The 13,994-nt window shown below is 41.5% G+C and overlaps 1 protein-coding gene across 2 annotated transcripts in view; it reads left to right on the top strand.

The window, feature by feature from the left end:
- CRHR2 (corticotropin releasing hormone receptor 2) overlaps positions 1 to 12,835 on the top strand; it is a 114,333-nt gene extending 101,498 nt beyond the window's left edge. For both annotated transcript variants that reach the window (XM_072329104.1, XM_072329103.1), the window contains 2 exons: positions 1,247 to 1,288; positions 11,694 to 12,835. In XM_072329104.1, the coding sequence (XP_072185205.1) occupies positions 1,247 to 1,288; positions 11,694 to 11,834 (183 nt within the window). In that variant the 3' untranslated portion in view covers positions 11,835 to 12,835. The remainder of the gene's footprint in view (positions 1 to 1,246; positions 1,289 to 11,693) is intronic.
- The last annotated feature ends 1,159 nt before the right edge of the window (positions 12,836 to 13,994 follow it).

Raw genomic sequence — 13,994 nt, 5'->3', positions numbered from 1 at the left:
GCCTCCCACTCCAGCTCTCCTGCAGTTGTGTGTACACTCAGCATCAGACTATCCAACTCTGTGAGTAGCTGTACTCTTATTTCCTCCTTCAGCTGAATGTTACAGGATTTCTGCCTGTATGTAAAGCACAGTGGAAGGTAATTATCCCAGCTTTCTGAATCTGGCAAAAAAAAATACCTTAGAAAAAGGCAAGGTGACTGACACTGAGTTATGTTCAGCCACTTACCTCTGCTCAGGTGTGTTCTATCACCTTGCTTCTGCTTGAAGATCCTCTTGAACAAGAGTGGAATTGTTGCTGTTATCAATATCTTACTTACGATATCTACAGGAACAAACAATCTGATGCCAGGAATATCAATCCAGACGTACAGCACACAGGCTGTCAAGCCAAATCTAAGGCTCTGGAAGTGAGAAGTCTTGAGTTTTGGAATACTGCATGTTTAGCTTTGAAGCACAGAGCATCCTACCAGAAACTGAAAACCAAAAAGGAAAGTGACAGCTTTAATCAATGAACAAAGGAACTTCAGACCTTTACAGTGAATCGACTCATGTTTTTCATTCCCTAGAATTAACTGTATTGCTCAGTGTCTCAAGAACTGCCACACTGCTTGTCTTATTATTAGTATTACAAAGGCATACATAAGAAAGGATGCATGGTGAATATCTCCTTTATGGTGACAGTAATTGCAGTCCGTTGCAGAAAACAGAATAAATGAGACTCTGCTCATAGGTTTAAAAATGGAAGTGTCATCATGTTGTCATCTAATCTTATACTACAGCCATTACAATCTTTGCAGTCATTAGAGAGGTGCAGTCAATAGATTCCTCAGAGCACTGCAGCTCACTTGAATGTAAGCAAGCCGATGATGCTCTTGCCCCCATAGGAGCATCTGAGGCCGTTTGACACCCTATGTGGTATGTAAGACATCTGCATTGAGCTGGCAGGCGTGACTCAGGACCTGTGAAGGGTTCTGCCATTTGGGGGAGACAGCTGAAAGCTGGAGAGAGGCTTCAGAACAACTGTATTGGTAATTTGCTCTATCTGTGTCTGGGTTGTAGCTCTCGTGTTTTAACAGTTTGCTGCGCCTGGGATCTCATCAAATTGTAGGGTAAAGGTTTTGTCTGGCTGTAAGAGAATGACATCAACAGGGTTGTGTTTATGCTCGGGATGATACCAAGATAAAACACAGCTCCCAGTTCTGCGTGTTTAAATACCTAATGATTGACTGTTTTCTGTTCTTTCCAGGGTTTCTTTGTGTCAGTATTTTACTGCTTCTTGAATGGTGAGGTAAGTAGCGTCCTCTGCTGTCAGTGCCATTAGTTGCCATTAGTCAGGAGGCGGAACCTATTTCAGTGCTTGCTTATACAGCATGAGATGTTTTTACACGGGGTTGCAGCCCCGTTAGTCTGTTCTTCTTGGAGAAGCTTCTGTTAACATGCATCCGACTTTCCCAGCTCTCCTATTGAGTGTCCTTTGTTCAGAAAGCTTTAACCCATTTCGCTCCAAGTGGGAAGCAAGGGCAGAGGAAAAGAAATATTCCCAAATTATATATATATATTTTTCCTCATTTTAAGACTTCTTTCAGTTTCTTCAGTAATTCCAAATATGATTTCTGGACGTAAATAAGCATGAATTCTCATCTAGGCTATTGTTAAGGACTGTGCTGCAGGTGACCCATTTTTATAAAGGGAATGCCATGCTGAGGTGGGTGAGCTTTTCTGTGAGGTTCTCTCTGAATGAACAATCCCTGTTGCACTCAAAGAAGAGGGTTGGGAACAAGGTCACTGCACTACATTGGATTAGTTTTGGGAGTAACTAAGGAATGTTTCACTAATACCTCTTAACGTTTGACTTTCACCCTATAGCATAAGAAAATTACATTTTTTTCTCTGCTTTCTCTGCCTGTGTCAACTTTATCTGCATTAACGCATCTTCTTTGTCCAGTTAAAGTTTGGGCCTTTGCAGAAGTTAATTTCATTTCTTAGTTACTTTTGCTGTATCAGTATATAATATACAGATGCTGGGTTTTGGTTCCATTGTGAGCTCCCTTTGTGGCAGTATGAGAAAGCGGGCATGTCTTCTCACCCACCTGCTTTCAGTTTTTCTGTTTTTCTATTTCTCAGCCATTGGAACACCAATATTTTGGGTTGGGTTGGGTTTTTTTGTTTGGTTGGTTGGTTTCTTTGGACTAGAACTGGAACAGCAGGCAGTTCATATCCAGATTTCTTTCTTTTGGCTGTTCTTGGATTCTTTCTACTGTTCTGAAGTGGGAGAAATAGCTCCTTCACTGCAGCAGTCTGAAGTTCTCTGTCTAAGACCGTGAGCCCTCTTCCCATCTCTTACAACTTTAGGAAGTTCAAACATAATCAGACATGTTGAAAGGCAGTATGAATTATTTATGTTTGTCCTCTATGACTTGATAGCAACCCAGTAGCAGATCTGGAAGGATTTCTGTACCACACTACCACTGCAATTTACATTTTTCACTTCTTTGGTAGTCAGTTCATAGTTAAGATACCCAACTTGAGTGATCTGAAGCTTGATTCATTTCCCCACATATGGATATCTAGCATCACTTGAGAGTCTGTCAAGTATTTAAGGCTCTACCCTACGTGATACATGACCTGTATGAAATCCACACCTTCTGGATGGGCAGCAGGGGATACAGTGGTGTTTGTATGCAGCTGCTTCAAACTGGTCGGTACAATCTCTTTCTCATCAGCATAGTCTACAATAGATTTGCTCACTTAAGCAATTCTAGAGTTCACTGACAGTATGGACTAGCTCTCTACTCCCTCTAATGCTTGCCTAGGTATTTGGCTCACACGTAGACACCTACCAACAGCTGAAGTTGTGTGCTAAATCTTCCCTGTATCCATATGTTTACATCTCTTGTGCAAATTCCAGTTGACAAGCTAAGCCGTTATATCTGCTTTTTTGAGATACAACTTAAGGCTAAGTTCCCTAAATACTGCACCATTTTCTCTTTCACAAGAGTAAAAGGAATTTGGACTCATCTTTTGGTACTATGATTTTAAAGTATCATAAGGATTTGAAAGGGTGAAGTTACCTGCTCTGTTCTAGCTTCAGATCTGCAAAGCTTAGAAATAAGTAGAAAATTCAATGAAATTTCAGACACTTTTGAGTTTTCAGTGCCTCTGCCCAGAAAAATATTGTATCTTATAGTAGTACACTGTTCTAAAACCTCTCTGTTGTGATAGTGCTTATCCTCCCCAGACCTCCACACACTCACAAAGCATTCTAAAAACAGATTATGTTTCTCATTGTGAAGGCCACGTCACATCCCATTGCAAAACACAGCCATTATGGTGTGTCCTACCTCCTTGTGAAGGGAAAGGCCTTCAAATTGCCAACCAAAGGCACAGAGGAGGGCCTTGGTGGTTAGCGTAGGGAAAGAACATTTCCTTCTTGTTAACTTCCATATCTCAGCAGTGAATGCCATATTGATTTATTACTCAGTCCGGTATGCAGTGCTTTAAGTGTTCTTCAAATATCTGCTATGAAAAAGTCTGTATTTCTTAATAACAACATGATGAGCGCCCTGCTGCAAAGACTTCTGTTGGAGAAGTGAATCTGCATAAACATCCATGTGGAACTGTGACTGCAGAACTTCCATAAATTTCCTCCTTGTAGAACAGCACAAAATCTTTATAAATATCACTGAAGCCTTGATGAATTATCATCTCTTCAATCAGCCTGGTATTCCTGTCTGTGTGATAGATGGGTTGATGATTTGCTATCTCAGAAGTTTATAAATACTTCAAGTTCTCCGGTAATGACGGACTTGGGTGCTTGGGATGCATGTAATAGTCTTTAACAGGTTACTCAGCCCACGCAATGCCTGTCCTACTCTTAATTATGACACGAGCAAAAGGGTAGAAATAAAGCTTTAATAATGCTGTGATCTTAGCTGCATCTCTGCCTTTTCATATATGACACCGATGCCAGTAGCTGTCTATAGTAGAGCAAATAACCATCAGCAGTAGAGCTCTCACTGTACGGATCACAGATGACACCAAAGTTTCTGGGTTTTTTTGTGTCAATATTCTGCCTGTTAAATTTAGCTAAAGAATAAAGCAGAAAGGAGTTTTTTGCTGTGTAACATCTTGTAGCCTCCCCAGATTTAAACCAATGTGTCCTTATGACATAGAAGAGATTTGTTTTTCTATGTATGTGCTCTTTGGCCCCAGATCAGCTCAATACAGTTTGACATAATATCGTGATGTTGGCATGAAGCTATACTGAGTGGAATATATGTCTGCAGAACATTGGACAGTTCTCATTCCACTTCATTGACAAATATTTAGGATTTGTGAGTTGACGAAATTTATTCTACCTAGATCATTTTGCTTTAACAGTACAGCAGCGTATAAGCAGTGTTATGCTTTCATGTTATTTCATCTTTATTTAAGTAGAGAGGACAGATTTATACACTATCTCCTTAGCCTCTGCTGTGAATTCACCCAGTAACTGTTAGCTTAAATGTGTTTAATTGAAGTCTTTCAAAGGGATTTGTAGTGTGGGAAGAATCTCACATGGCACATATGATTTTTTCTGACAGTAATCTTCAGAAGTGAATGTTGAAAGCAAACAGCACTACCTATCGAGGTCACAGCCAGAACTGAAATGGAAAAAAGGCCTGGTGAAGGTTCGAAACATCGAAATCCAGGAAAAAATATCTGTTGCAACTTCATTCCCAAAAGAAGCTCAGTTAGGAGGCCTAACAACTGGTCAGTGAGGATAGCTTAATTGGGCTTCATAGCCCATGGGGTTTCCACAGGGGAGCACTGGGGAAGCCATAGCGATGCTCTATAGCAATTTAATCACTGTTCATCTCGAGGCTCACTGCTCATCTGGGGGTTCTTTGTACTTTTGTCTCCAGGCTTTAAGTTCTTTAGTACACAGCTTCTGCTCACAGGCAGCATTTCTATTATCTTACTAATTGATTCCTGATAAAATATCTCTAAAGGAAATGGGTCTTCCCTCTAGCTTTCTTTCCATTGTGGCATCCAGACCTTCTTTCCATCAATGATTTTTTTCCTGAGAGAGAAAAGAGAGGTAAAAGTGTTCAATTATTATATTTCGTATTCCAAATACACCTGTCTGTAGGATTGTGTTAGCCTTGGTCTTACAGCTTACAGCTTACAGGTCTTACAGCTGCTGTTGGTTGAAGTCTGAAGAGCAGGAGATCAAATCTCAGATGCTTCACCTTCCCCCAGAAACAAAATAAAGTATTTCTGGTCAGCCTCTGGTAACCCTTCAGAGGAATGAGAGCGTCGTGACAGACCTGGCTCCAGTCCTGTTGCCTCAGCAAAAGCATGGTGGAAACAAGAGCATTAGAGGGGAAGGATCCTTGCCTCCAGAGAATACCTACCCATTGCTGGATGCTCTATGTCATTTCCAATAACCATCAGAGCTGACTCCTGAGAAAGTTTTGTGATCCTTGGAAAACCTGGCAACCATAAGAGGTGATAATAACAAGATGCTTAGGAATGGAGGTGGTGACGTGTGAAAATAACCCACATTTATAAAGGGACAGTGCTTGATGAATGGATAGACGTAGAAGTTCCACACTGTCAAACTGAGTGACAGAAATAAGGGAAATCCTGATTAAATGTTGTGGGGAAAAATCTGGATATAAACTCTGTGCTGGTCTTTCCTTGATCACAGTGTTAAACCAGAAGCCTTTTGAGGTCCCTTATAAACATAATTGTTGTACAATTCATGAATCCTATATCTGTAATAAGGTGGTTGTCCTTTATCTCCAGCCATTCCTGGTAGGATGCAAAACTAAGAAGGGCTGTGTCAGAAATTATCCTGCAAAGAGTGAATTCTCAGCTCAAGCAGATTCTAGTATTATCAGGTCAAAGTCAATGATCCAGTTACAAATTAACATTTAAGAAAGAAAGCAATTATTCCTGAAGAGGAGTAGAAGAAGTTACTTCATTTGATGGCACCATAAATTATTATCACAACTAGATGCAAGTCAAGGATAAATATGCTTATTTATTTCTTTTATATATTGACCCTTTACCCAGGCACCATCTGTCTCTCAAAATCTATTAAGCTCAAAGTGGATTACTTTGATCTGATCATCTTGGGAGGCTATTCATTATAAAAGCCAGCTATAAATTATGACCTAAATGGTTAGTCATCCACCTGCCCATCAATCTAAACAGACTTCACATTAATCATTCCCAACCCAAAGGACGTGCATTAAGCGTTCCTTTAAAGAGCTGAATAAATATGAGTATAGGGCTGGACTTAGAGGGATAATATTTAGGATCTCACCCAAAGATCCTTCCACACCTTATTTTCCTTTATCTGCTCTCATGGCAGTGACACCAGAGCACTCCACAACAAAAGCACATTGGTGTGGCTTGGGTTGATCGCATTTATGGCCTTCCCTTCAAGTGTCTGGTCCTGCTTTTTAGCAGCCCCTTTGTGGCCCTGAAGCATTTACCTCCTTCGCAAAATGTGCAGCAAATCTTTTCAACAAGTCAGAACTTTGATACCTTCTTGAACTGTTGTATACATTAAAAAGAAATCACACTGTTGTGAACTTTGGAAACTAACTTCAATGTCTTAGTCTGGAAGGTGCTGTAGAAGTATGACCCTGTTATCAGAATGTACAGAAGTGCTGCTAAAGATTCTTGGAAAAAAAAAAAAAAGAAAAGTAGAGCTTCAAATCACTTAAAGTGGGTAATTTTGAGGGAGAAAGAGAAACTTTGGTACATAAAATAGCAGTGTGATGTTGGCTACTTCAGGGGAAAATTACAGGATTTATTACTGTGATGCCTTTGAGTTTTGCAGACTGTTTTGACTACATCCCCTCCATGCTCTAAGAGGATTATATGTTGTCACGGCCTCCTCATTGAGATGTTTGTCTCCTTTGGTTTTGGTTTGTTGGTAATATGGCCATCTTTGGCCTGAGTGTCTGGCTCTACTGGGAGCCTTGAAAAGCCATAGCGACAGGGTTAGATGTTACTGTATAGCACAGGTACAGTTGATCAGTTATCTATCACAGCTGTATAAAAACTCACTCCTGTCTCTCCGAGAGCATTAGCATTCCTCATCGACACATCCCCAAGTCTGTCGGTCCTGTGGGGCCTACCCTAAGGTTTTTTTCATAGCATTTATTGTAAAGGCTTTTTAGATTACATCCTCCCCTGAGGAACATCCTAGCCCTCTGGAAAACTGTCAAGGTTTCATGTAAGGCATCGCCTTGCTGTGTGTTCTAACATGTAATGGATGGAATTTATTAACATAACATTGCACATCTGTTGCATACACATTGGCAGGTAAGCAACCTCAGCTCCCTTTAGAGGCGGTAATTCACCCAGATGAGGTTAGAATTCACTTTTGTTCATGTGGAGACTGCTTGAAAGTGGTCGTTTCCCATCCATGGCTGATAAGAATGTCAAATAAATCTTTATCAGCTTTTCCACAATTTGCAACACCATTTGCAGCCAAAGATAACAAGTCCAGGGTTATTCTCCATTTACCTCCAACTGCAGAATAAGGATCCGAAGCACGGCACAAAGCTGTTCAAGTACGAACTCGTTACTGAAGCCCATTTTCATGGTGCAAAAATTGGTCTGTTTCAAGGCCCATTCTAAGGGCCCATTGGTAGAAACAATAGCATAATTAAGGTTATAAAGCCACAGAGTACTGAGCCTGTTTTCCCTCTGCCCCCATCTATTCACATCTGCATGTGAGGTATGTCCTCTGGGGACAGAGCATAGAGGTGTACCAGCAGTTCCAGCTTCCATTATTACAACAGCTCCCTTCATCCTACTGTTGTTATCAGAGCCTTCCTTTAACCTACATTGCTAGTCTTCTATTTCATTATGGCACCAAGAAGCCCCACGTGAATGGTCCTCATTGTTCTGAGTGCTGTGTAAATGGTCCGTGCTGCCTTCCTCCCTGCTAACAAGACTTGACGTTTCTTCCAAAAACTGATGTTTAATGTCACTTAATGCTCCTTCCTCAACTCATTTGTAAGTGATGGCTTCAAGATATTAGCCAGCTACTAGTGCATAGCACAAAATATAGCGATGCTAAGTTGATGCCAATTTTATCAAAAGCAAAGCAAGTATGCATCCTTTTCTCCATCTCTTCCATTCTTTTTCTTGCTCCTCTAGTGAAAGGATCTTAACAGTTTTTTCAGACGTGGTGTGAATTTTAGTGATGTTCATTCATGATCTCAAGGTTTGGGAGCTCCTCAGTTTGGTAATCCAGCCACCACCCTATGACATCTGTCTCTCCATCACCCAAATTCTTTCTATTCACTGTCCAAAAGCAAGCCCATGGAGAACAGTGCCCACACTCCATAGGCACAAGAATGATGGTAAATCTGATCTGACCACACATTCGGGAACTGTGATGGTTCCTAGCAGGCAAAATGCAGAGTTTAAAGTAGTAGGGAGCAGCTATTTGCAAACAAAAAGAGTCAAACAGAACTGAGCTGTTTGATGAGCAGCACGGAGAAACTTTGCCATGTCAAGCAACTAAAGGTGCACGGGGATGAAGCTTATAGTTTTCTTTACAAGGCTGCTTGGTAGGCTTTAAGCACTAATGATAATCTGCATACTTCTTTTGACTGTTACTGGCTAATGCTGTTCATTTCGGGTCATGGAGGAGCTACTGCTGACTGGGATTTGGTATTGACTTTACAAATGCTTAATGAATTGGAGTAGTGCCTCTCACAGTTAACAGCTGGCTTTGAAGATGCTACTTTGCTTTATCTTCTTATACTCTACTTCCCTCCCTGTATAACAGCTTTTTTTTCCTCCCTTTTTTTAACGTTATTAGAGCAGTCACAGCCGTTTTTCTTTCTGCTTTTTCTGACTTGAAGTTAAGCAATCATTTTGTGTCTGAGTTCGGTTGTTTGAGATGAATTCGAGCTTTACCATTTCTGCTCCTGCTTTGTTCACATCCTAATTGCAGTGAATTATTCTCTCATTAAAAAATAACTTTCACTCAGCCCTGTAAGTGCAGAGTGTATTTTCATGTGCCCAGATCATTAGGAATGGCTCCAACTGCACAAGGCAGCACTTTCGTTAAATACTTTTTATCCTTTCTCAAAGCTCATAAGCAAACCATATCAGAAACGGCATTCAGACAACTGCTTGTTTAGACTCACATCTTTATCTCCAGGTGTCTCTTTATGACTTGATTGGTTTGAAGCTCAAATGATAAATCTAATCTGGCTTCACTGGCTGAGTAAGTACCTGTTTGCACAAGTTGCTCAGAAACACAAAAGCCCACGAAGTTGCTCCTCCTTTCCTTGGCCCCATGAAATGCTCCCCAAAATGAAATGCTCACCTCCTTGAAGGACTTAAGGGGTCCCAAGCTCTCTGTACAAGGGTGAATTTCACTCCTAGAGAATGGGAATAAACCTCTCCTAACAAAATCTCATTATTTGGTGCCATGTGGGGAGAAACGAACATTCAAGAGCCAACATCCCTCTGCAGGCATTTTTCACAGGACATTTTCAAGACATTAGTTACCCCCTGACACTGGACATATTACTAATAGCATTTGGCTTAGATGCCCAACATCCAACTAAGGTAGTTTTGCATTCAGTGGAGCAAATTGGACTAATTTAATATCCCATATTTAAATCACTTCCTTTGGGGGAACATCTTTCTTTCTTCATTGACTGCATTGAAGGCATAAATAACTGGCCAAGAATAAGTATGAAGCTTTCAGATGATACGCATCCCCGTGGCTTGTTCATGATATATTAAAGTCCTTATGGTATATACTACACACCCTGGAAATGGAGTGCAGTTCCTCCCTTCCTGTGCCATGCTTGCAGACGGTATGTTTTAACCATCAGGTTATCCACCATTCCTGTTCATCTAAGACACCTCATACTCACAGCGTTGGGTTTGGGTGAGGAATTCCCTTCTACTTGAGCTCATCATTTGAGCACCCATTACAGTTGGAGCTGTTCTGAGGTGGGTCTGGTGAGCATGAGTTTCTCATGTTTCAAATGGACTTCACACAGCACCTGAAGGCAGGATACAAGCTTTAAAAGAAACAGAGGAATCACAGAATCATAGAATCATCAAGGTTGGAAAAGACCTCCAAGGTCATCCAGGCCAACAATCCAACTATCACCAATGGATCCTCAACAAACTGTGTCCCTCAGTACAACATCTTGAACGTGAAAGCAATGGCTGTGCAGCTTCAGTATCATGTTTCAGCATCATCTTTCCTGCTGTCCCAGTGGTGACCACATTGAGGTCTACTCTACAACATTGCTGCTATTAATACCCAGGCTTTAGCCTGCCAGTGGTAAAAAGGGCGTAAGAGCACTCCTTAAGTTTTGAGGGATGCAGTGATGATTAGTACTTTAAAGAAGGGAAAACATTCAGAGTACGATATCAATATTGTCAAAAGTTTAGCTAAATTTATAATCCAAACAAATTTATAATCTAAAGCAGAGTTATCTAGACTCACTTTTTATAACGAATGCAAAGAAATGTGTATTTTTCACCTTATCGCAGTATCTGCCTTACTTTGGATATTTGCTTTAGGAGAAGATGAATTGTGACTTTTGACCATACTGAGTGGTTCTCTCTTATCAGGAAGATAAGAGAGGTTGGTTGGGGGTTGGTAGCTGAGATACAATGCCTACATGATATTGTTTATAATTCCACCTTCTCAACAATGTGTCTTTGGCAAAGGAGGGCCTGGCTTGATGCAGAGCTTGAGTTGGTACTAAAATTATTCTTCCTTCAAATTTGACTAGATTTTAGGTTGGCAGCAGAATGCCAACGCCCTTTCCAAGTGTTATAGTAATTATAATTACCTGCCCAAGAAGCTGGGCCCAGATTCATCTCACCTAATTTTGAAGACTTACCTGGCTGTTTAGGTTAGGGATCTGGATTGCTCTCAAGACTCTACAGTAAGTGGAGGTAACAGGAGCATAAAAAAACTGGTCTAACCACTTAATTTCAAAGCTCCAACTTTGAGTCTAGTCTGCCAGTGCTTTAGCAGAAAACAAAAGGTTACATTTGGTGTTAGGAGCATTTCTAGCCTTTCCTGCCATTGTGTTTTAGTCAAGGATTCCTGTTACCTGTTTCTTGCTTATATACATGCATTTTCCAGCTAGAGGCCCTGGGCTCCCTCTATGATCTATGCAAAAAATATATGCACTTAGGTTTCATCTAGCCTGTTGTATCTGCTTGAGGGTGATGTTTCCATTGATTGCAGAGTATTTCTCCACTGTATTGGGAGCCCACAGATATGTCTGCATTGTAGATGCCTGTGTTCAGTTAGTTGATCTGGGATTCTCCATCATATATAAGGGAAGCAGAGAACTACATGTGACAGCTCTCTCTAAGACAACCATCAAGAGTATCCGTTCCGAGGGCTTGATTTAACTGTCTTAAGCTTAGACACGTATTGCCACGTGGAATACTTTGGTGTCTTTGAGACTTCATATATGTGAGGTGAGGTCTGAGAAAACCCTCTTTCCTCAGAGTGCAGTGCTCAGACTTGAACTGGATGCACACATGTAGAGTCTGCATCAAGCTCTGTGTTCCAGTGGCTCAACAACAGCTGCCTCCGTTTCTCTCAGTGCTGTGCAGTGTCCCTTTACTGAGGACGCCTGTTTATTATTCCAAGTATTCACATCCTTTCCTTTTTCTTTCACCAGGTCCGTTCTGCTGCCAGGAAAAGATGGCACCGCTGGCAGGACCATCACTCGCTCCGAGTGCGTGTGGCACGTGCCATGTCCATCCCCACGTCCCCAACACGGATCAGCTTCCACAGCATCAAACAGACCGCAGCTGTGTGATACGCCCTGCATATATATACATCACCTGGTGGCCTTCAGGGTTCTTTCTCCAGTCTCCCCAAGCCCCTTTTCTTCAGACTTTCTTCCTTTACTCTGCGCTGCGCTTTTTCGCAACGAGGTGCCCGTCATACTTTTGTGGACTCTCATCTCCCGTGTTCACGATGCTGCTTTAAGATAAACAGGCAAAAGCCTCCTGGAGTAAAGGGGTGGCAAAGCAGATTCAAAGGAGAGATTTAACACCGGCTGCACCTTGAGGAAGTCCACAGCACAGTCTGAAACACCACAGGAACAATAAATTCTTTCTCTGTTTTTTTTTTTCCCTTTGTTTTTTTCCTCCCATGGTGTGGCGAACAAAACTATTTTTGACACACTGCCCATCTCACCCTGTACATGGGTTCCCAATGATTTCAACAGATTTCGTGTGTAGATAGCCCATCTCATCGCTGGTTCTTTGTAAAAGTTTCTTCTTTGCAAGAGAAAAATACCCTTTCTCTATCTGAGAAATGCTGTGAAGAGTCCGAATTCATCTGCCTTCCCCATTTCTCCCTTTGATAGACAAGGAATTGGCCAGGGCATCACTGGACTGTTATATGTGGGGTGTTTTGCCTTGCAAGAATCATGCCCTGTGCATGCGTAAGACGTTGAAAAGGACAGAAGTATCTCTAGATAGCTCTGTAAAGTATCCTTAACCCTCTCACCCCCGTATTTTCCACACAATGTAAGTAGCCTTTGGGATGTGTTTGGTTTTAGCTAAGAGGATTGGGCTGGGGAAGGACAGCAAGACATGATTTCTGGGTTTAAAAAATAGAAAAGGGAAGCACTGTAAGAAAACAACCATGAGAAGAGGACGTTTGCATTATGAAGATAGTGCTATATGCTGCACAAAGATTATCTACTCAGCATTTTGAACTAGAGCAGTTGTATCTACTAGGCTTTTTATGTGATGTTCAGAAATACTGTATATTTTCAATAATAAACACTACTCTGGGTTGGTTTCAATAAAACCAGACATCATTTTCTTTACTCTGGGAAGAAAAAGGAGCCTTGACTACCTGTAGACTTGAGATTGTTTTTGTATCCAAGAGTAAAAAAGAAATCCAGCTCCAGAATGATATCTGGGGAGCCCAGGGACCAGAACTGCAACCAAAGAATTGCCAGATCTAAACCTAGATGCTGTTAGTCATGCCTCCTTTTAGTCACGTTGAGTGGCTAAAGAAATAAGCCTTATGGGGACTCTGTAAGCTGAACAACCCAAACTGTAGCAGGAGTGCAGTAATCAATATAGCTGACTTCAAATTCATATTGTCCAGACCAAACCCAGACGTCTGGCACCTGAAGAAGTGAACTAATGTGTCTATCAATAGACACTCAGCTTTCACAAGGTCCTTTGGAGCTCAGTTATTAACCTCACAGTAAACCACTGGAAAGTATCAGTGCTGAGTTACTTTGGGCACCAACCTTGTACCAGTTTACTTAGGGCTGTTTCTCGGGTGCCTTATTTTCACTCACAGTAAATACCAAGCATTTACCATCAGCACATAGATTAAGACCCCTCCAAGCAGTGGGATGGTTGCCCAGTAAGGGTGCTCCATCTCCATCTCTAAATGTTTTCAGCACCCAGCTGGATAAAGCTCTTAGCAGCCAGGTCTGCAGTCATAACTGAGCCTACCATGAGCAAGGCATTGGACTAAAGACCTCTTGAAATCCCTCATACGCTGAGTTATTCTCAAGCTGTACTATTGTTAAGTGCTACAAGGGAACGGACATGAGCGTGCTGTAGCCACTGTATTTCTTTCAGGTGCACATCAGGGGGGCTTGGAAAAATGCTCATCCTCTGTCTTCAAAAGAAGCTTCTTCCATTGCTTTCTCCTGGTAAGGGTGCAAAGATGAATCAAGTCTCATCTGCTTTAGGCAAGACTCTCTCCCTGATGCTGCAGTACATGCACCTCTGTTTGCAGGTGGGTGAATGTATGTCTGTGTACGCGAACAAAGGCAGAAAAGTTATATCAGATTTACAACACATTGCTCAGGAAGAAAAGGAGGTTTCTTGGTTTCAGTGAGTTATTATGGAAATGAGCATCCGTGAACACTAAAGTACTTGAAACAGAATTCATAAGAGCTCTTCCAGGAAAAAGCCTGCAGTGCTGAGTGTTGCAGATA

The sequence above is a fragment of the Excalfactoria chinensis genome, chromosome 2 (genome assembly GCF_039878825.1).
Source record: "Excalfactoria chinensis isolate bCotChi1 chromosome 2, bCotChi1.hap2, whole genome shotgun sequence".
NCBI classification, from domain to species: Eukaryota; Metazoa; Chordata; class Aves; order Galliformes; family Phasianidae; genus Excalfactoria; species Excalfactoria chinensis.
The sequence above is the reverse complement of the archived record's forward strand: the minus strand, read 5'-3'. Positions and strand labels throughout refer to the sequence as shown.